We start from the raw sequence: 22,661 nt of genomic DNA on the forward strand, positions 1-22,661 counted from the left end.
TTAGGTAATACACATACACATAGGATAAAGTCACCAAAACAACTACAAAAAAGGCAACAGGACAAAACACACAAAGGGGTCAGAGGAAAGAGACAGGCATACAGGCTGGGGAGGAGAAGCACCGAAGTGAAGAGAAGCCGTTAGCAGCATTCTCATTCTCCAGCTGGATCATGTCATCACAGTGTTCCTTCTATTAATTAACTAATTAATTACTTAAAGAGAGATATGTATAAGTCAAGGGTTAGTAGTCCAATTCTGTTAGCTAAGGAACATTCAAAGAAGAAAGGCAGAGAGGAAGGAAGGAAGGAAATCTATAATGCAGGGAGATCTTTCCAGGTCTTAAAGAAGACTTGAAAAGCAAGAATACATGGAGTGGAAACTTGTTAGTGAAAACAGACAGAACTGGCTAAGTGAGTCTGATGAAGAATGCTTTTGATAGATTGTAATCAGTGGCCTGTCTACAGGGAAGTGGTTCTCGCAGAGAAATCAAGCAGCAGAGATAACCTCATTAGCTCAGCAGCGCTACCTGCTTTCTCCTCGTGAGCTTGCCAGGATTTGGGGATTCTGCTTGGGTCTCTCTCTCTGAACCATAAATCACTCCACCAAGCAAAGTGACTTTGGTCATGTTCATCTCCAGAGGCAATGAAATCTTTGTATTTTGTTTTTAAAACAGAATGATTATAAAATAATTTGAACATCAGGGTCTCTATCCAGGCCAGTCTCAATGTCTCTTAAAAACCTTAGAGATGTTCATTTTCATTTACTATGAAATAATAAACTCTCTCCATATTGTTAAGCAAATAGTACAATATTAATTGCAGACCTATAGCTGCCTGTTGACTACCATGCCCTACACTCTTACATAACAGAGACCTTAGAATTGGTTAGAATTCATTTTATCCCATTCCTACCAGAAACAGGAGAAAAGATTCTAACGTGTTACCTAATTTGGCCTGTTACACTGGGTCTTCACCCACAGCTATGCTCTGCCATCAGCTCAACCATGTGTAAAAGCAAACTGATTACCACTGTCCCCCAAACCTACCCTTCTCTGAACCTGTTCATCTCTGCTCACTGGACCATTATTTTCCTGGTCTGATTCAAGGCTTGCAAACATTCTTGACAAGGTCTTCTCCCTTCTACAACCAATACCCACCCCGACACTACCCCTTCCTCTGCTCACACAAATACACACATCCACTTGGTACCAAACTACCATATTTCTGTCCTTTCCAAAGTCCCCTGCATATCCTTTCCTTTCAGTTTCAGCTCTATTGTCAAAGTCTGGAACCTCACTACTTCATACTAGCACAAGTTTCCTAACCAGACTCCCACTGCCCGCCCGCTCGATCTGAAACACTTCACATCCACCATCACACCGGCCCACGCCGATGCTCTGCAGAGACACCTCCAAAAACACTGCTAACGACAAGACTGAGGCACAGCTGAGTCTTTGGGTATGACCACGTCTAAGGGATAAGATGACAAAGCAGAACCAGAGGAGTAACCAAATAAGTAGGTATGGAACCAGGAGAGGACACACAGGAAGGTCAAGACATGTGGCAGGGGCAGAAAAACAGGCAAGAATGACAAGCTTCCTTCCTCAATTCTGTCCAAAATCCTCAATCAAGACATTGTCTCCCACTGAACACCCTGGGGAACCAACCAGTAAGGAGGACTGATCCCTGGAGGAACTCAAGAACAGGTTAACCTAAAATCTGTGTCTAAGAGGGCAAGCGACCAGAGGGTGCAACCAGGCACGCAGAAGGCCAAGATTACACCGAGGGATTGAAAGTCACTGGCACCAAGCATTTCACCAGAATCTGTACTGGGTAGTAAGGAAATCAAATACTTGAAATGCCACCTCGTGTGGCTCAAGCATTCTTGTACATCTGGTTCAACTCTTATTTGCCTCTTGTACTATATAAAAAGTGAAGATATTTACTTTTAAGATGAAAGATTAAGTTAATTTTCATTAAAATGCTTCCGTTTAACTCCTCCTTTAAGAAAACTAGTATTTCCACCAATCTTAAAGGATATATATAATATGAAATACTCCTATTTTCCAAAGTTCTGATCTGCTAAGTCATTCACTTGCACCTCAGGAGATTTAATATAAATTTACTCCTCAAAATAACGGGTTCCATGAAGATCCTTTCAGTCCTAAATTTTCGTGATCCAGAGATGGGGGGAACGGAAGACATGAGGTCAAAGTACTGAGCTGCATTCCAGTTAAACGCATAACACAATCAGAAAAATATGAGTAATGATTAGGTCACTTCAATGATGATGGCTCCTAAGAAGCGAACCAAAAAGAAAAAAAGAAAATACCTCCGGCCATAAAGCCCATCAAGAGTACCGTAGTTTCAGGAAGTGAAGCTTCAGACAAAACGGGGGTGGGGGCGGGGGGTACACTGCTGAAGCGGCTCATCCACAGAAATCACAGCAGTGACAGGCACGCAGCCGCGTCACCCGATCGGCATTCACAAGGCATCATTTCCAGGGGGCAGGAGCCCGGCAGGCAGCCCCGGGCCCAGACCTCCTCCTCGCGCCCAGACCCCGTCCCCACCCCCGCCCACGTCCCCAGACCCCGTCCCCACCCCCGTCCGCGTCCCCAGACCCCGTCCCCGTCCCCCGCCCGCGTCCCCAGACCCCGTCCCCACCCCCGCCCGCGTCCCCAGACCTCCTCCTCGTCCCCGGCCTCCCGCCGCGGGCCCGGGCCGCCCTACCTGCCGGCCGCCCAGCCACAGCCGCTGCTCCGCCGCGGGGAAGCCAGTCTCGGCCGCGAGGCGCCGCTTCACGTCGCGCACCGTCCAGGACGCGGGGACCGCCACCGTCCTGCAGCCCACGCAGCCGGGCAGCACGGTCACCCGGAGCCACCTGTGCGAAGGCAAAGGCCTCAGTGGGCGCCCCGCGGGCGGGCCCGCGGCCCCCCGCCGCGCCGGCGCTCACCTGTCGCCCATGGCGCGTCCTCACCGCCCGCGCCGCCGCGCCCGCGCCATGCTCCCGCCTCAGGCCGGCGCCGCCCCGCCCGGCCCCGCCGCCGCCCCGGGAGCCGCCTCGCCGACCAGGAGCGCCGGAGGAAGCGAGGCCGGGGAGGGGCCGGCGGAGGCGGCGGCGCGCGCTCCCGGCCGCCAGGGCCCCGGAGGCGCCGCCCGCGGGCACGCGCCCGCCCGGACCGTTAGCTCAGGGGACGCCCCGCCCGCCCGTCAGGACCCGCCTGCCGGGCTGTTAGCTGAGGAGCCTCTCCCCGCGTCAGGACTCGCCCGCCTTCGGGCCAGCAGCTCCTCGGGCCCCGCCCCTGCCGCCGGGCCCCGCCCCTGCCGCCGGGCCCCGCCCTCCCTCAGGCCCCGCCCCGCCCGCCCCGCGGCCGCGGCCGCGGCCGCGCGGGGCACAGGCTCAAACGCTTAACGCCGCTCAACGCACGCTTCGAGCACGTTTCGAGAGCACCGTGTTTCCCCTGGCGGCGTTCAGAAGTGCCCTGAAAGGCAGAACTGGACGGCCGTGGGGCCTACCACTCCTTCAGCCCTAGTGGCTGAGTCTCTGGAAGCATCTCCAAAGATTTCCGGGGACCTCTTAGTCACCAGAGGAGAACGTGGCAGCTGCAGGACGCAGGTGTCTTCGTTTCCTGCTTGTTTTTAAGGCACAAAAGTAGGATCCGTGATTCAGTTTTCTGGAGTAAGGAGTGCCAGCAGGAAAGTGGTGGGTGAGAACGCACACGAACATATCCTGTGACGCTTTAAAACGTATGTAACATACTTGGGCAATGTTTTTGCTGGTAGCCTGGGTGGACACTAGCATCCCTGGACCCTCAACTCCTTATATAAAGGGGCAGAGTATTTGCCATAACCTTCACGCACCTTCCCTGTACTTTAAGTCATCTCTAGATCACTTATAATACCCACTGCAGTGTAAATGCAGTGAATAGTTGCCAGCCCTGGCAAATTCAAGTATTGCTTTGGGGAACTTTCTGTAATTTTTTTCCTAATATTTTTGCCACCGCCACAGTCACTGAAACAGGCAAACACTCCGAGAGTCACCCTTCTGTCTACACTTTACTGATCCCGAGTCACCACCCCGCCCCTTGATGCATAGGCGCCTCCCTTCAGGCAGACCCTACTGAAGAGAACCCCTCAGCCCTAGCCTCTCCGGCTTAGGGCAGGCCTTGTTCACCGGGCGGGTGTGAGGAGGCGAACCCTCCCACCCTTGGCAGCATCCCTCTCCAAAGAACTCTCTACCAAGCCGCCCCTCCCACCTTCCCCCGCTAAAGGGGTCTCGGCCCCCGGGCCTGCTGTGAGGCCCTTTGTAACTGCGCTGGAGGGAGGGTCTGTCCCTGGAACATTTTGCAATGTGATGCCACCGTCCAAACTGAGGTAGGAGGCACTTTACATTAGCATTTTTCACCTTAGGTATGCATAGCCAGCAGAACAAGTGTCATAGGGCCCAAGAGGAGAGAATATAAACAGCATGTAAATCAAAAATGTGTGAGACAGGTGTATAATACACTCACTCACTCCTTCCATCCCAGCACTACAGTTCACCAGGGTTGCAGCAGTTAAAGCGACACCCAGCTCCTAAGAGGCGAAACCCACCCCTTACCCACATGATTCCTTCTCCATCAAAAAGAAAATAGCTATTCTAATTGATTCTCCTTAACTCACTTCACCTTTTCACCAGAATTCTACTTAAAGTATTTAATAGGAAGATGGTGGTACTCATAGCAGAATCCTGCCTTTTCTGCCCACAACAAATCTCTGAAAGGAGTGTCTCTCCTAAAGTCAGCATTTCTTCACGCTGATGAAACTTTGTGTTTCGCTTTGGTTTGGGCTTTTAATTCCCTGTGCAAGGACCATTGCTTTAAGGTACTTTAAGGGGGAGCATTTCATTCTGGTGGAGGTTCCCAGAGGACGGCGGGTGTGTGCGGAGGTGTGAGCCCAGCCTTGAAGGTGTCTGCCTGGGCACATGGAAGGCAGGATTTCGGCTGTCTGTGCCCCCAAGAAATTCTGCACAATTGAATGAGGAAACCTTCATTCTACAGCACAACCTCAGACCGTGTCACATGTGACCCTGCACCGTCACTTGCCATCCCCCACCCCCTCCCCACCAAACCCAGCCTAGAGTTTCATGGGGCACTGATTCCTGCTACAACATGGATGAATCCTGAAGCTACGCCAAATAAGCCGGGCACTAAAGAGCACACAAACGTGCTTCTGCTTTATGAAGCCTGCAGAGTGTGCACATTCAGGACAGAAAGGAGGTAAGTGGCTGCCCAGGTGCGTGGGGAGGGGAACCAGGAAGGGGAGTGACCGCTAATAGATTTCTTTCGAAGATGAAGAAAATGTTCCAGATTGTGATATCCTGGTGGAGATCCTAAAAATGCTGGATTGGACCCTTTAAAATGGTGAATTTTATGATATGTGAATTACATATAATAATAATAATAACAAAAATAATAGTAATACTGTAGTAGACGTGAAGGCAAAGGATTCCCTGTAGCACCCTGTGTAGAATCCCTCTGGGCACAAACACATTTTAATGGGCTGCCTGGGTTTTTCCAGTGAGTCCAGTGGTTGGTCTAACTATCTTCTTAAGATGCTCTCGGTCTTTTCCCAGAATGGTGAGAACTGGCATCTTCGCTCTCAAGTACACACAGGAAAAGATGAACTACACACTTCTTAGGAGAACTTTCCAGTTTGACTTTGCACCCTCATCCCTCACTGCCTCCCACCTACCCTCGTGGGCTCTGCTCTAACCTCATCAAAGTACCTCTCCAGCTCTCTCCCTCGGCCTTGGCCTGTGGTCTCCTTCCTTCCTTCTCCTTCCTGTCCGCTCCTCCTTCACAGTCACCCCAAGTGTCCTTCGTCGGGAGGCCTGATGCTTCACAGGGCACTGCGGCTGTGAGCCTGGTATCCACCTCGTGCGTGGCTTTCCCCTCTCTGCCTCCTCCCTAAGCTCTGGGTCCAAAGCTCCATCACTAAGGCCTAATGCAGAGTGGTCCTTGCAAGGGAGGATCTGATCTTTAACCAGAAATGCTGGGGGCCCAGGCAGAGGTTATCCAACAGGCCCTGTTCGATAACCAATAAGCCAGACAGGTGACAAAACTTCTCTTTGTGCTCATGTAGACACAGTGGCCTTTTACTTTTAGTTACGTTGAACATGCTTTGGGAAATGATGTCATGTTTCTGAGTTAACATTCCTGCCTTTCCTCCTTCCAAAGAGGCCATATGAATTCCCCGAAGTCCTAACAGTCTTGAGAAAAGAGGGTTGGGCAGCCTTTACAGGATGCTTGTGAATTTATTGTTAATGTTCATGGGAGGCAGTGGTTTGGTTGCCAGACATCCTGGCTTATTCGAACACAGCTCTGCCAAAGCAAAACTCAGCAGCAAGGGCCCAGATGTCATCATGCTTACATGCAGCGCCGTAGTGAGCAAAGGCATTTTGCATTAGAGAGGAGAAAAGTGACCCAAGCCCTCGGATGTCCTACAAGTGACCTATCTTGAGCTGTATTAGCCATTTCAGGGAACAATAAAACCACAAGTGGTTTCTGAATTCCTCTAGCATTTATGATGCCCTTTGATTAAATATACTCTCTTGGAGCATTCTATACAAAATACTGAGATAGGGTGAGCTAACTATAATAGTATGTACGTTAAAATAAATGTACTGCATGCTAACAGTGCTTTAATGGAGTCTCAGCCCTGGACACAATAGTAGGAAACAGAAACCTATAAAACATTCCATCATAGAACTGATTAAATTGAACCTAAAAAAGGAAACAGTATGAGCAACAAATACCGTGATACACTATAATACACATCTTCCCTTTGTCTGTTTCTTTCAGCTATTGACATTTTTCTTTGCTTTTCTTTTGGGAAAATAATAGTTTTCCTTCTGTTTTGTCCTATTTACACAAGTTGTTGTTCTTCACTTTCCACCTGTCTGCATTGTCCGCCCTTTATGGGGTGGTGAATTGATGGTAAGACCCTCCCTCTCCCTCCACCAGCTCTCACCCCTTCCAGCTGGGAGGGCTGTAACCGCTCCGAGCTCACTTCCTCACCTGTACCACCTGTCCTCGGGGTTGTTGGGAGGTTGTTGGGAGGTGAAGCAGGGCTGTCTCAGACCTGGGAGAGCCGCACTTATTCATATGTTAAAAATGGGTACCAGCCATGATGCACTGGGCTCTGGGCACTGGCATCCTGATAAAGGAGCCCAGTTTCTGCCTCTGTCTTAGGGGCATCAGCTCATGGGAACGGCAACCAGGCAGCAATCACGAGAAAGTGATCTCTGCACTCTTCTTCTCACCCTCATCCCCCCACCACCTTGCTATGGCATCTGAACAGTCAAGGTCAATGCCAGAAAAAATGTAAAGCAAACCAGTGGTGTCTTGGGTACCCTCTAACCTCTGGACCTCAACTTCAGCTCCTTCTTCTGCGGGGCTCTGCCCTTTTCTCACTGCGTCCCCAGATCTGCTGAGTTCAGGACTTCCCTATGCACATCCTAAATGCAGGCAGTGTGTCACGTGCTCAGAAGTCCAAGATTGATAATGGTATTAGTAACAGCCACTGCCCATCAGGCACTCAATGAATGGAATGATGCACACACAGACCTTCAATATGAAAGGGAAAGCGCTGAAATGAAGGAAGCTGCCTAAGATCTGAGCTGCTGCTGAATGTCACGAGATTGGCTTCCTCTAACAGGCTTTCCTGGATGCGCATCACAGCCTCGTGTCCCCGTCAGGAAAGAGACTGCCCTCCTGGTTGGTTTTATGTCTGGAATGAGATCTGGGTTTTTAAATTTTCTTCCCTCGTGATCTTTATTTCCAAGCACACTGCAGGGTCAGCTCACATCAGCTCCATCCATCACATTTTGTGGGTCCACTTCCCCACTGGGCACACCCCAGCCCCTCCACTCTCCCGCACACGGAGAGTCCTACTGCAAAGTGGCCCTGGGAGTCCCTTCTTGTGCATTTCCATGTGCCTGTGTGTGTACAGAAATAGAATTTACTTTTCTTTCCAAGTCTTCAGGATTTGTTTGGAGAAGACCAGACACGCTGGCACATGGGGTAACTGTTACCATCATATACCCCTCCATGCCGCGGCGCTGTCCTCTGGTCCCTGCCGGCTCCTCCCCACAGGGGGCAGTGAAGCCCTTCCCTCTGTCTTAAGGATATTTGTATTTGTATCGCCACTGCTGTGTGAGGACTGGGTTCACAGTCTGGGGAAGTTAGTCGCCCAACTGCCTCTGAAATCATACCGCAAAGACCAGTGTTCACTCTAAGCAGTAATTGGAATGGTGACAAGTTCAAAACCAAATGCAATAATGATACCTGCCATTAATGAAACACTTACTGGGCACCGAACACTTCTAACTTAATCTTCACTAACACCCTACGAGGCATTTTTATTCCTATTTTACAGATGAAAAAGAGACTCAGAAAGGTCACAACTTCCCAAGGCCACACACAGGACCAGGATCTAACCCCACTCCTGCAAACCCCTAGCCTGCCTGCCCACATCCCCTTATGGGGTTGTTTTTGGTGCAAATAGAGATGTTTATCCTGGGGAAACGCGACCGCAAGGTACACATAATACTATTCAAATAGGAGAATGGTTTTCATGTATAAGAATTTTCTGGCTCCAAAGACAGACAGATTTGGAGTTCACTGTAAGAAAAAATATTCCAACAATTAGAATACTTCTTTTTTTTTTTTTGCATCTGTAGTCATCAGAGATACTGGCCTGTAATTTCCCTTTTGGGTAGTGTCTTTTTCTGGTGTTGGTATCAGAGTGATGTTGGCTTCACAAAATAAGTTTAGGAGTGTTCTCTCCTCTTCACTCTTTTGGGAAAGTTTGAGAACTGAGATAAGCTCTTCTTTGTATGTTTGGTAGAATTCCCCAGGGAAGCCATCCAGTCCTGGACTTTTGTTTGCAGGGAGGTTTTTTATTACCATTTATATTTCACCTCTAATGATTGGTCTGTTCAAATTGTCTGTTTCTTCTTGATTCAGTTTTGGTGGAGTGTTAATACTCATTTTTATTCATTTATCACCAACTACATGCTGAATCTTTCACATCCACTAGCATATTTAATTCCCAGGTAAATCAACAAAGGAGACATTATCATCTGTAATTATAACTCAGGATTCAGGACCCAGAGAGGGTAAGGAGTATGTCTAAGGTTTCCCTGCAAATGCCAAGAGTTAACATTGGAACCCAGGTTCTATACAATTTCCTTATTCGGTGCTGCTCCCCGGAATTGAAGTATAGGGGAAACACTTCGCTTAAGATTCTAAAAATCTCGCACAGTCAGCATGCCTCAGGGCTAACTGTGCCCTGAATTCTCTCCTAAGAGCTAATCATGATCTTGTATTTTCAAGCAAGGGGCAATTTTATGGTTTGGCTGGAAGCAGGCATCACATGCTGGAAAAAGCTTTTGAATGAATATGATAAATATATAAGCGTGAATTACAGAATAGAGATGTAGACATTCAGCAAAGAGGGTGAGATTTTACAGTTTACTGCTTCTGCTCAGTCAATTGTAGCCAATTGTGTTACTTGGTTAAAAATTCACTCCCCTCTGTTTAGCTGCGGAGGGATGTCTCAGATGGAATCTTTAGACCCTAATTGGATTAAACTCCCATCCTCTGGTCAGAAGTATTTGAGAAATGAGCCTATTTATAAAAAATAAAAGGAATCTTTCTTCTTTTGTCATATTTTATTTTTAATATTTCTTGTTTACAGTCATTAAAGATTTTTTTAAATTAAGAAAAAGTTCTTTTTTATCCCATTTCTAAATATCTGGGCTTGGAGTGATATTGTCAGTGACCAGTTCACCAGATGATCACTGTTTTATTTTTGTGCAAAGCCAATGCCAAAATAACTTGAAAATACGAATCATAGAAACCATGTCCACAAAATCACAGATCTGTGAGCTTGTGAAAAATAATGTTCGGTGTTTTTCTTTGCTTTATATGAAAAGGGGAGCATGCTACCGTCTTCCTCACACAGGAGGTTTATGGATGGCTTCACGCATGTGCCGTTTGGAGAACAATTTTAGCAGTTGGCAGGCAGCCACTGCTGGAGAGGACACAAAGGAAATGCTGGCTAGAAATAGGTCAAGAGAGCTTTATAAGGAAAATTGGGAATGAATCCATAAAAAAAAAAAAGACTGAATTTTACATGATTACTACAATTGAAGAGATGCTTCATCTGTTAAAATCCAACATTTTGCTCATTTCCCGAACCATTTCAAATTTTTTCTTGATAGGATTTGATTGGACAAATCAGGTAGTTATAAAATGGGAAAATAAGATGTCTGTTTACTGACTGCTGATAAAAGAAATATTTCTGAAGCACCAGGGACAATTTTTAAATAGAGAAAGCATATAATAATATTCAAAAGCACAAGCATTTTTTTTCAGAATTCACCCAAATCTAAATCTAAACAAACCATATGATTGTCAACTATTTCTATAATCTTTATAAATATAATGGCTAAGTAATTTACATTAAAAGTTCATCAATTTGAAAAACTACTTAGGGCAGTTGAACGTAGTTCAGAAAACATATATTTAATGTCATTAGCAGTTAAAGTCATACATGCGTCTGTCTTTTAAGCCTTTAGTCACCTCCCTGTTTTCTAAATATTTTCCATTTTTGGTTAAATAAACTAACGATATTATTGCTACAAAACAAATACTCCAGGAGAGGAAAGCTGGGCACTCTTAGCAAACCCTCTCCGTGCACATCCCGTCAGTGGAAGTGCTCAGCCCTGCTAAGCGCTTTTTGAATCCGTTCCGTCCGCCTGTTCCTGCTGGTTCAGGTCCCTGCCCTCTCTTTCTCAGACCACGAGGTCAGGGTCTCCGCCATTCTTGTGGCCCCAGATTCTTTCCCCTCCAATTAATCCTTCCTACAGTCACGAAGTTAATTTATAATGGCGTGTGACTGAGCCTCTCTCCAGCATATCAACACTCTGTACTCACGTCCAAGTCCAAAGGCTTCAAAGGCAGGCTCACCTCTCCCACCCTGTCCCCGACCCTCCCTCCTTGGTGTCCTCCCAGGGGCCTGAAGCCAGGTTCGCGTCTTTGTTCTTTTTTGTGCACATTTCTCTTGATACTCTTTTTTTTTTTTTTTGGTTTATTTATTTATTTTTTAATTGAAGCATAGTGGATTTACAATGTTGTGTTAGTCTCTAGTAAGAGAGAGTGTGTGCGTGTGTGTGTGTGTGTAACTGGACATTCTGTTTTAAAGATGTTTAAGTGAAAATAAAGCCCTAATAACTGAGCATGGCTTAACCAGTCAACTGACTGGGCGCAGAGGTTAAGACAACTTAATCCATGGAGCATCCACACTATGAACTGAGGGAAGGGGCTAAACCTAACCTCACCCTTTGAGCAGCCTTCATTAAATAATTGTCAGTTAACTGGGTAACATTCATGGTATTTACTTTAAAAATGCAGAGTGACAGCTCCCTGCTCCAGTGCAGGAAGCAGCAGTTTTTAATAAGCTCTGATTATAGCACGACCTGTGGACCCATGGACGGTGATGCTGAGGTCCTAGGAACCTGTGAAGTGCAGACAGGATGACTCTGCGAGTGTCCGCCTGTGTCAGTGGCTGTGGTCAGCGGGCACAGAAGCCGCCAGGTGCCTCTGCACTTCATACAACACCTGCAAGGCACCTGTTCTCCTTGCAGCCCTCTGTCCTCTCCTTCCGGGACTCAGCCGAAGCTTGAAGCTGAACCTTCCTGAGTCAGAAAAACAAAAAGGCCGGTAAACATGTTCGCCGGGTCTCTGGTACATCAGCCTCTTGGAAGGGCACGTTTTGGCTCCACTCTTCTGCACGCAGGTTCAAGGAACAAATTAAACAGTGTCTGAAATCTGTTCTTTTGGGACTCGGGATTCAGCCACCACTTTCTGGCAACATGAGGAAGGCCAGTTCCTGTCTTCTGGTTTTTTTCCTTTTTTGAGGGCAGCGGGGAGGAGGTAGCAACGGAATTCTAGGTCCAAATGTCAAGTCGCGAGGCTGCGCCTACTGGTGCCAGGCATCACCATAATATGCTGTCACTTTTACACGGCTTTTGCTTTTTATATTTTGTATGATTGTTCAAGGGACTTTTTTTCCTATTCACTCTCCAAAGGCTTTTTTTGCAGAACCTGTTCATTCACTCGGCCTAGGAGGAGCTGTAGGTTTCAGATAGCATTTGGCTCTGAAAAGAATCGGTGTTTTGTTTCTATGCAGTTTTTCTATGCTACTGCTTTCAATCATAACAGAAATGAGGGCAATTTATATTAAAGTTTCACATATAAATTATTATTCCTACTGCGTAATTTTAAAAAATCTTGAGTCAATTTGACTCTAAGTTATCGTTTCTGTGTGATACTCCCTCCCCCATACCACGGCTCCCCAAGGAGAGTCTGTAAATGAAATCATTTAAAATCCAATTTCATGCTGGCTGATTTGACACTAATTTGATATTATTCTCAAGGAAAAGCTTCTTGTTGATTTTTCAGTGAAAGAGACCCTCCTAAGCAGAGTCTGAAGGGCAACGACTCTGATGCGTGCGACTGTTAAATGCCAGGTGTGTCTCCACTGCTGGCGCCGGCGCTCTCTGCGCTCCAGTGCTTCTGGTGCCTGCGCCGGACTCCCCCTGGCTGCGGCCGAGCCCTCCTTCTCCCACCCTTGTTCTCTCTGCGTCAGTGTGTTACCTGAGCCCTAGACGTCCTGTCTTTTCCCGGCCCTCGTGGCAGGGCCCTGGGCTAGCATCTGTGTGGGGCACTTCTTAAACGGCAGGGCGGTCCCCCAGGGAGCCCTGAGGTCTGCTGCGCCCCAGGCAGGCTCGTGTGGACTGCATCAGTGGGGCCCAAGCAGTGTTCTCCAGGTTTCTCCCCGGTTCCTCTCCTTGTATCTCGTATTTCCTGCACCTGATGGCCATGACACTCAACAAACCCCTCCCCAAAACAGATCACGGCACATGTGGACCCAAGTCCCTGCCACAACCAAGAGGGACAAGACAGACCACTTTGCAACTGCTCATTAGGCTGGGATGGTGGTGGCAGCACTGTTCCTGGAACACTGGCTCGATGAGCAGTGCTTTGGGCTGTGGGACAGCCATCAGAGGAGGCTGCGCTCTGCGCTCGTTTCTGGAGGACAGCGCCGGGAGAACAGTGGTTGCCTTTCCCTGGGAACTCGTGTCAGGTGCTGTGCCAAGTGTCTTACGCTCACAGTCTCTGACCCCAACTTGATTGTAGGCACTGTTTCCCCCATAATATGAAAAAAAGGAACTTATTCAAGGCTGCATGACTAGTAAATGGGATTCAAACCAAGTATGTCTGGCTCATAAGTTGCTACTGTTTCCATTACACAATTTGTTTTCTCTTACAAGAGCAGAGAGGGTGTGTGCTGAGTTTGTTTTATTTTGTTTGGATGCAGAGGTATCCAAGGAAGAGAGGTGCAGAAGACACGGAGGGGACAGGACGGGACGCATCCTCCCCTCTCTGGCCGTGCAGGAGGGACCAGTTTGGAGCCCATGAGGACAGAAAGTGAAGGACAAGTGTTCACGAAATACTGGATGGGAGTATGTGCACGCAGCCCTGCCTCACTCACTCCTAGGAAACAAAATCAGCACGGGCTTGAGAAGAGACCGTTCCTCTCCCCTGACGGCCCCTTCCACAGGTGGTCCCACGGGGTCCACTGCGCGCAGGGGATGAATTCTTACAGAGGCACCAGCCGCAGAGGTCTGGACAAGTCCCCTTGACCGAGAGACTCAAGCAGGAAGAATCTGAGCAAACTCGTTCCTGAGCCCCTAGGAGAGGTCACTACCCCGAGGACGCCCAGAAGTAGCCGGGGAAGAATTTAGGCAGACTGGAAGCGCATGGGGGTCAAGGTCTCACCGGGTCACGGAGACACGGGTGTAAATGTTACTTGGCCTTGCTTACACTCACGAACCGCTGAAGCCCAGGAGGTGTGGGGTAACTGCTAGTCCGCTTGTTCCTTCTCTGGGCCCCCCCTCCCTGGCTCTGTCCCTGGGTTGCTGCCACTAGATCCGTGGCTCCAAGCCTGAGTCCACTTGTATCCCTCATCAGAAGGCAGGCTGGCTGGCTTCCTTGGCTGCCTGCTGCCCACCTGCTCCTCCATGTCCAGGCTTAGCTTTCGTACGCTTGGACTCAGCTTATCTGCCTGCTCTCCTGAAGCCTGGACTCTGCTCTCTCACTTGAATCTTTGTTACTCCTATTATGGTACAACAAAACAGATAAATAAATAAACAAACATTTAGTCTTTGCCTCTAGGGCCTGGCAAAAGCTCCCCAAACTCCTGAAATCTCCTGAGTGTTAACAGAGTCTTTTGTACACCAATGAGCTAACCCGTGGCGGGGCCCGCAGACAGCCTCAGGATGGAGGGGAGTTGGTCCCTAGAGGGTTGGAACTTTCAGCCCCTTCAGCCACCAGTGGCCAATGATTTAATGAATCGCACCTGCCCAGTGAAACCTGGATGAGAACTCTGAAACAACGGCTAGGCTAAGGGAGCCTCCAGGTTGGTGGACCCACGGCGGTGCTGGGAGTGGGGTGCACTGGGGAGAGAGTGGAAGCTCCGCCCCTAAGTCAAGTCCTCCTTCCCATGTTACCAAGCGTCAGGATAACGCTTCCTTTAACCAGCCCTGTGAGTCTGAGCAAGTCACGTGACTTTGGTTTTCTCATCTATCAGCTCAGACACGAAGAGGGGTCGTCTTACACATCGCCGCCAGCCTGCATCAGTCCCACATACACCAAGCCCCTCTACCTAGAGCTGATTCCTTGGTGTCCTAGGGGGCAGTTTCCCCAAATCTGGTCCAGCCCTCAGTATCCTGGAACTTGCTCTTTGCACGTCACGTACTGACATTCCAGAGTCTTCCTGAAGGCAATGGAAGGGAACCAGCCCCAAAGAAGCCTGCAACAAGTGAGACTGTCTGAACTTTTAGCTTAAATATTCAGATAGGAAATTCAATACTACACCTGCTTTCATTTTAGCACAACACTTTATATGGCTGATCACACAGGTCATCTAACTTCTTTTCCCTGGATACTTCCATAAAGCCAGTGCCCTGGGAATGCAGTGGCTCTGCGCAAGCCCCACGGCTCAAAAGCGCCCCGAGAACTCAGAATACAGCGCCCCAGAGATCAAGAAACCCACCCTAAGTCTTTTTTAGTTTTAAAAATTATCACCTTGCCCCAGGGACAAAAAGACCAAGCAATCAAGTTTTATGTAGTTACAGTCTTAATAACACAGGTCTTAAATGTCTTAATAAAAGCGTGTTTATAAAATAATCTTAAATCAAAGCTTTGATTCTCAACCCACATACTCTGCTCTCTGTAATCATAAACACTGCTGTATCAAGTCACTGGCATTTTAGCTTTAAGTAAATTTTAAGTTCTGAGGAAATTCTAAAGCACCCAAAGCCCCTAAGATGGAAATCTCTGCAAAGATCTTCTCAAAGTTAAGTCATACTTTGCTCTAGCTATAAATAGACTTTATTACCAGAGACCGCAAAGATGACCTAATCTGGTTTTTCAACATCAGTTGGATGCTTCCAATCAATCCTGATGGTCGAAAATGTACACTTAGTGTCAGCAGCAGGGGTTCTGTGTTATCACTGCTCTTTAAAATAAGTTCATAAATGAAATTACTTCCAACAAGGCAGCCAATCTGTAAGTTGAATGGAAATGAGTTCCCTTTTAATTTTGAAAAACATCTACTTTCAAAACAAGGGGAAAGCACTACGTGGAAACAGTTTAGAAGGTGAAAAAAAAAAAGCCACAGAAATACTGTGACATAACAGTATGACGTTCCATGAGCGTCCTTCTCTCCCTAGCATTGGTGATAGTGAGAAAAAGTCATCTCAGATGACTTCCTATACCACTGGAAATACAAAAAAAAAAATCAAATATTCCAATTCGTCAACAAAAATCAGACCCATTAAGTCGTCTCAATACCTGTGTGACTCACATATTTGAATAACAATCAGTCTCAGAATTAATCTTGATTTGTTAAGGAGCAAGTTCTATTGAAACAGTTACACTTACTTCCTAATGAATAAAATATTTCAAAAGGTAAAGAGAAAAACAAACATTGGGTTTTTTCCACATTTCAAATTTGGAAAGCCGGACTTAGAAAGTCTTCCTGTCTGTTGCTGTCACTGGGTTCCAAGACGTGACGCCTTACCTGGTCTCTGCGGCCCTAAATTTTCAATTCTTGATGCACTACTGGAGCACAGCAGTCAGATTCAGTGAAAGAGTATTTTGTTATATGCTTAAGAAAAAAAGAGCACAGAGAAATTTAAGGTGCATTTGTACATACACCTTAATATTATACTTTCACAAAAATCCTCAAGCTGATAAAATGTGTCCTTGTAAACTAGCAGCTAAATTGAGGAAAGAAGCAAATGTCATCTTTTATCATCATAGTTTAAAGGAAAAGTAGAGCTCTCTCCTCCCAGCTTATTTGATGTAATTCCAAGTTATTTAATATTTTCTTAATGACCCTATGGCCGGTGAGAGGCACCAATCTACACATGTTACGAAGGAGAAAACAGGACACATCTAACCAAGTGTCCTTCACAAGAGCCGCACCAGGAAGCAAAACCCAAAAGCATCTGGACAAATACTAGGGGTGGCTGTCAGCCCACGGCGTGAAGTGTTACCTGCACGATCCCTGTTAGACCCAGGGATCCAGGGTCGGCTCACTTCACCTCTAGAGAGCTTTCGTTTGTTTTTGCCTGCATCTGTTTCATTTGGGAAAACCCAATAAGCCTTAAAACCTCCATGCAACTTGTCGTCACTGAAAACATTAACACATTTACCTATTATCCTTGGTCTCCGTCATCACTTGTCCTGGAACATGTGTCTGTGAAAACCATGAAAATATGTTTTCTTTCTTCTGAGTCTTTCCTCTGTGTTTGCCTTAAACGTGTGCTCCAGGCTCAGCTCCGCCGGGCCAGCGAAAAGGCTGTTTTCCCCTCAGTGTCCTTTCATCACCTGATGTCCAAGAGCATTGCTGTGCTCTGTGTTTCGGGTCCTTACAGTATGATCCTCCAGTCTCAAAGAGTTGCCTCCTTGGGCTCTGATCCTTCTGCTCCAACAACCCACAGACGTTCTTAAGGTAAAATGGTTTTGATTAACTAGTGGTTTTTGGCTTTTCCCCGAAGCAAAGGTAAGCTCTTTTCATCTGAGGAGCTTTGGTGTTTCTTCTTGAACATGGCGGGGAGATGCTGTAGAAGTTCTCGGGCTCCGTGTGGTCCCCCCCTCATCTCAGCAGACGTGAAATACTCCTCGGCCAGGGTCTTTCTTCTTGCTCTGGGAACACCTGCATCTTGGCATCACTTCTGTGATCCTGAAAGAAAAATCAAGGAAGGGTAAAGAAGGAGTAGGGGAGAGTACTCAAAGTAAGATACACTGAAAGTGCACTTCCTCAGGGGAGACAGCGTGGTTCTGAGCTCTAGGGACTTTCTAATTATAAACTGATGGCTGCACCACAGCCGGGCACCAGCCCTCCCCGCACCAGAGGCAGACACGCATGGCAACGCTACATGGCACTCTCTGTAAATAAAAACACGTCTACTTAATTTGGTTTCATGTTCTCACTCCCCACGCATTTATTCTCATTCCTCTATTTCCCTGGCTTCTTCCCAGTGGAATATGTGCTTCACACAATGTGTCCTTTTTTCAGGAACAATATCCCCAGATTCTAGGACTTTACACATTATAGCTGGCATTTGAAAATGAAACATCAATGTTAAACAAAAAAAAAGAAGAGAAAATGTATCCATCAGGAAGTTTTTATTTAACTAGTAATATTCTTAATAACCACCGGTGCCTGCAACAGTCTGACGCTTTAAGAAACAAACTAGAAGAAAAAGATGACAAAGGTTCACAATGATTATCCAGAGAGATGCATGAGACTGAATTTTCTATCCACTCCTACAAATACCACGGTTATAAGTACTTTATAACTTCCAAGTTGCTGTCTTAGACATCATGGCATTTAAGAGTTCTTTGGAGCAGAGAGAACGAGAGAGGCTGAACTGCCGGGTGTGAGAGCAGGAAGGTGAGAAGTCACGCTTCAACTCGTTGGGCTAGACGCGAGGGACTGGACACGGGAAAGCCAGCTCCTGGCTTCTTATTCTGTCTTTGATCCCCAACAGTGTGTCCTTGTGGACAAAAGTAACACAGAGATACCAGTCTAAGCTACACTTAAGACACTATAGATGCTTGGATTCTTTGAGACCCAGGGAAGAAACTCAAAACTCACTGTAAATTCATCCCCCTAGGCACTTCCTTAGTGACTTGCTGTAATAAAGTTATTCCTAAGCACCATGAGTGAGATGAATGGACCCGAACCAATTTAAAATCTTAATATTCTTTTATATGAAATCATAGATCAAAAACTTTGATTGCCACGTGTCCAGGATTAGAATTCTAGATTTAAAGTTAAAAGTTAAGAAGTCAAATTCAATTAAGGAATTATAATAGCAAGAGAATGGAAGCCTTTTGTATGATAATGAATTTTAAAACCTCTTTGATTTGAAATGTTTAGATTAAGAGAGGTTATATATAACAAAGTGGAGGATTAGGGCTGATTTCGTTTTCTGTAAAACAGGAGAATTGGAATAAGTGTTCTAAGCTATCAGCACCCTGATAATTCTATGATTCTAGACAAGTAGGTATGTTTTTAACTCATCATCAATTCTGAGCATTGGAATTAATCTAAATATGTGTTTTAAATGAAAAAAAAACTTGATAATGAAAATGTGATTTTTAAAGATAGCCGTAAAACGTGAATGTATTGTTGAACAGATGCAGGCTCTATGTGAATGTTTACGGTAAAACCTGAGCCTTCAGGGAAAATCTGGAAGGGGTTGTACTCGAAGCAAGATCTTGAAGGCTTTGCCAGCAGACTACAGATTATCTGCTCAGGATGCTCGGCCTCTGTGGGAACCTTAAAGGTAAACAGGAGTATTGATCTAAGAACACTGCGCGTTCATGCTTACCGACCTCACTGAATGAGTTTCCATCTCGAATTCCAGTTTGCTGACATCTTTTTAATGTGTATTCTGTCATCTGGGATATTAATTAATTTAATATTACCTGGTATGCTCGACAAACTGCTAAACAGCAGCGCGCCCTGTGGCTAATTTTTGTAAGTTTCCTCCAGATGGACAAGAAGACATTGGTTACAAAGAACAGTCTTTGAGTAGTTCTTCCTGAATCACTCCGAGCTCTCATGATTGCACATCAAACGCATGCATTTCCATCGTTTCTAGCAGGATGCGATGACTTCACCCAGCATATTGTTAAAGCCAAGATACGGTCTTTCTCCTGACCTCCGCTGAGCTGCCAGCCTATCAACCTTTCAAAGGGGGAAGGGCATCGAGGCTGTGCTCTTGAAGGACCCACTCTAGGTCCCCGTGTCCTAACAGCTCACCAATTCTCACTAGTAATCTGATCTTTAATTTTAATATCACTTCTACTGTGAACATTTAACCCATAATCTAGAATTCCATAAACTATCGTCCTTTTCTGGACACTGGATCCTTTGTATGTATGCATGTCCCCAGGACCTGTCTTATCCTCTGATTGCTCAGAAATCACTCCCTGTGGTTGAACAACCATATACGCCAATGACCATGCACGTGGATAAAAGAAGGCAGCGTGTTACCTGGAACAGCGGTTTCCCAAGTTAAAGTTCCAAACAGTGGTCATCTAACCTGCCTCATGTCTGAGATGCAACATACCACTTTGGGGATCTTTGGCCTATTTGTGTGCCACCTGTTTGATTATTTACCTAATGTTTTTTCCTTAAAATGACTCTCTACTTAAATAAATGGATTATAAAAGGAAACTTTCCATCCACAGTATAAATGGAAACCCAGTACCATGCTCCACAAATAGAAGGTAACTCTAAAAATACATAAAAGGAATACAAAAGGAATCTTATAAAATTCTGGTTGAAAACAAGTGTCCATGAAAAACACTGAGTCTTTGACTTGCTCTTTCTTCATTATAAATGGGGATTAGTAAATACATAGGACATTTATTGCCTTCAATAATTCCATTCAGAAAGAAGAAAGGCTGAAAATTAAGTAACCATTTCAAGAACTCAGAAAAAAGATAATGGGGATAAACTCAAAGAAAATAAGGTTGAGAGTAGATATTAGTGGAATTAATGAAATGGGGAAACAAAGATACAATGGAAAATATCAACAAAAACAAAAGTAGTTCTCTAAAAAGACTAATAAAATTGGCCAAGTTGTGGCAAGACTGATCAAGATAAAAACAAGTTCAAAAAAATATTGGGATGAAAAATGGGATGCATTAGACATTAAAAAGATCAGAGAATATTATTTTAAAATTTCAAGGTAATGAATTTTCAAATTTTGAAAATGGATAAATTCTTGGAAAAAAATGTAAAGTACCAAACCAATTCAAGAAATAAGTCAATTCTATTAAGTAGATTCAATCACTGATATTTTTAAATCTCCCCACTGGGAAAACATTAGGCTAGACAATTTTGCTATTGAATTGTTCCAAATGCTCAATAAACAGGTAAATCTAAAACCTACAGATTGTACCAGAGAATAGAAACAGACAATATGCCCAAATAATTTCATCAGGCTGATAATATTCCCAAATCTAATGATCTCAACCAGCTTGGGACCATATGAGAAAGGAAAACCACTGGCCAGTCTCACTCATGAACAAATACAGATGCGAAAATTCAAAGGTCATATTAGCAAGTTGAATGTAGCATCTACAGTATAATAAAGATACTACTTTATGGCCAAATTGATTGGATTTATCAAAGGATAAAATTAAATATCTGTTAAGGACCCACCACCCAAAAAAAAGGAAAAAAAATGAAAACTATTAGTAAACAGGAAGTGAGTGGGAATGTCTGTAATGGGCAAACTTCATACTGGACTGTGTCCGTTTCTAGTAAACATCTCCCTGGAGGTGCTACCAGGATGAGGCAAAAAAGGAGGAAAGGCAGGAGGGGCAGGGGGAGAGGGGACAAAGCTGTCCCCATTCACAGGTGGAACATTCGAAAAGTGTTTCAGACAAATGAGCAGAATTAATGATAGGGTTTACCAAAGTCGCTGACAGAAGTTCAACTGCACTTCTACATAGTAGCGTGGGTTTTCTGTTCTGTTGTTTATATTGAAGTACAGTCAGTTATGACATGTCAGTTTCTGGTGTCCAGCAAGATGTCTCAGTCATGCATATACACACATACATTCGTTTTCATATTCTTTTTCACTAAAGGGTGTTACAAGATATTGAACATGGTTCCCTGTGCTATACAGAAGAAATCTGGTTTTTAAATCTGTTTTCATATATAGTGGCTAGCATTTGCAAAGCTCAAACTCCCAAATTTATCCCTTTCCATCCCCTTTCCCCGGTAACCATAGATTGTTTACTATGTCTGCGAGTCTGCTTCTGTGCAAACTTTTTTCTTAAAAAGGTATTTTTAAAGACAATCATTGATAATAATTGGAATAATTATAACAAAAGAAGGTGTATAAAAATTTTAGATAGAAAATCTATACACTTGAACAAAAGACGCCCTTTTAAAAATACGTTCATAGCAGGCAGGGAGGCTCGGCACCACCGAGACGTCAGCTTTCCTCAAACTGGTCTGTAATTCAGAGGCATTCCCTTTCAAAACAAAACCTGAGATTCTAAAAGTTTTATGGAAGAACAAAGGGACAGGAATAAAGAAAGATACTCCTTCAGAAGAATGAGGGAAAGACTTGTTTACTAAACCGCAAACTGTAATATAAAAGTGTCATAACTTAGTTAGCATGGAATCCACACAGGAACAACCAAACAGCAAAAAGCTCAGGGACAGATCCACACGTGAACGCAGACGTGACACGTGACAGAGGTGTCTGCAGTGGGGAAAGCTGGGCCATTCAGAACCTTACTGGGACGAGTGCTTATCCACCTAGAAACATAAATGTTTCTGTTCCTCACGCCACACACAAGTGTCAATTCCAGATGATTAAGGGCATAAGTAAGAAAATCAAACTTTAAAGTTTTTAGAAAGAAATATAACCCAATATCTCTACAACCTCAGGGTAGAGAGAACTCCTTAAACAACAAAGAGAAAGCACTAACCATAGAAGAAGAGATGGTTACATTCAAATCACATTAAAATGAAGAACTTCCATTCACCTAAAGCAAGCTACGTAAATCAGAATATATTTGTCACAAATATAATCACTGAAGTGCTTTTGAAGATAAAAAAGGAAATAGCCTCAAAGAAAAGTGGCCAAGAGACTAACTTGCAGATATGCTTTTGTACGCATGATGTATTTCCATTTGAAATGCTAAACATTAAGTGTGTGTTATAAATCACGTCCCCTACATGGGATAATGTTGCAAATATGTCTGCAACATGCTGAAGAGTCTATGATGCCATCTGCTTGAAGTGGTATGTTTAACATCTTTCATCTGTGATCATACTGGCTGTCAATTAAGAGTGAGGTACAGATGGAATAATAGAGTCTATGTAATAAGGTTTTTAAAAGGAGGAAAGAAGGAAGAGAAATGGAGAGGGAAGCAGGAGAGAAGGGATTTGCCAAAAAAGGCCACCCCCTCACTGCACGGCCTCATCTTTTTGGTGCCTCCTTGA

The 22,661-nt window shown here is 45.2% G+C and overlaps 1 protein-coding gene and 1 long non-coding RNA gene across 2 annotated transcripts in view; one reads left to right on the forward strand and one right to left on the reverse strand.

Moving 5' to 3' along the window:
- SACS (sacsin molecular chaperone) overlaps positions 1 to 3,261 on the reverse strand; it is a 38,346-nt gene extending 35,085 nt beyond the window's left edge. Inside the window, exons 1-2 of the mRNA XM_072975996.1 lie at positions 2,953 to 3,261; positions 2,730 to 2,880 (exon numbers count right to left, since the gene is read on the reverse strand). Of these exons, the coding sequence (XP_072832097.1) occupies positions 2,730 to 2,880; positions 2,953 to 2,963 (162 nt within the window). The 5' untranslated portion in view covers positions 2,964 to 3,261. The remainder of the gene's footprint in view (positions 1 to 2,729; positions 2,881 to 2,952) is intronic.
- A 120-nt stretch (positions 3,262 to 3,381) lies between these two features.
- Positions 3,382 to 14,315, forward strand: LOC116283364 (uncharacterized). The gene is made up of 3 exons (XR_012079821.1): positions 3,382 to 3,746; positions 4,678 to 5,257; positions 13,428 to 14,315. It is a non-coding gene; the product is annotated as an uncharacterized lncRNA (long non-coding RNA).
- The last annotated feature ends 8,346 nt before the right edge of the window (positions 14,316 to 22,661 follow it).

This window comes from Vicugna pacos, chromosome 14, assembly GCF_048564905.1.
Source record: "Vicugna pacos chromosome 14, VicPac4, whole genome shotgun sequence".
In the NCBI taxonomy this organism is placed as follows: domain Eukaryota; kingdom Metazoa; phylum Chordata; class Mammalia; order Artiodactyla; family Camelidae; genus Vicugna; species Vicugna pacos.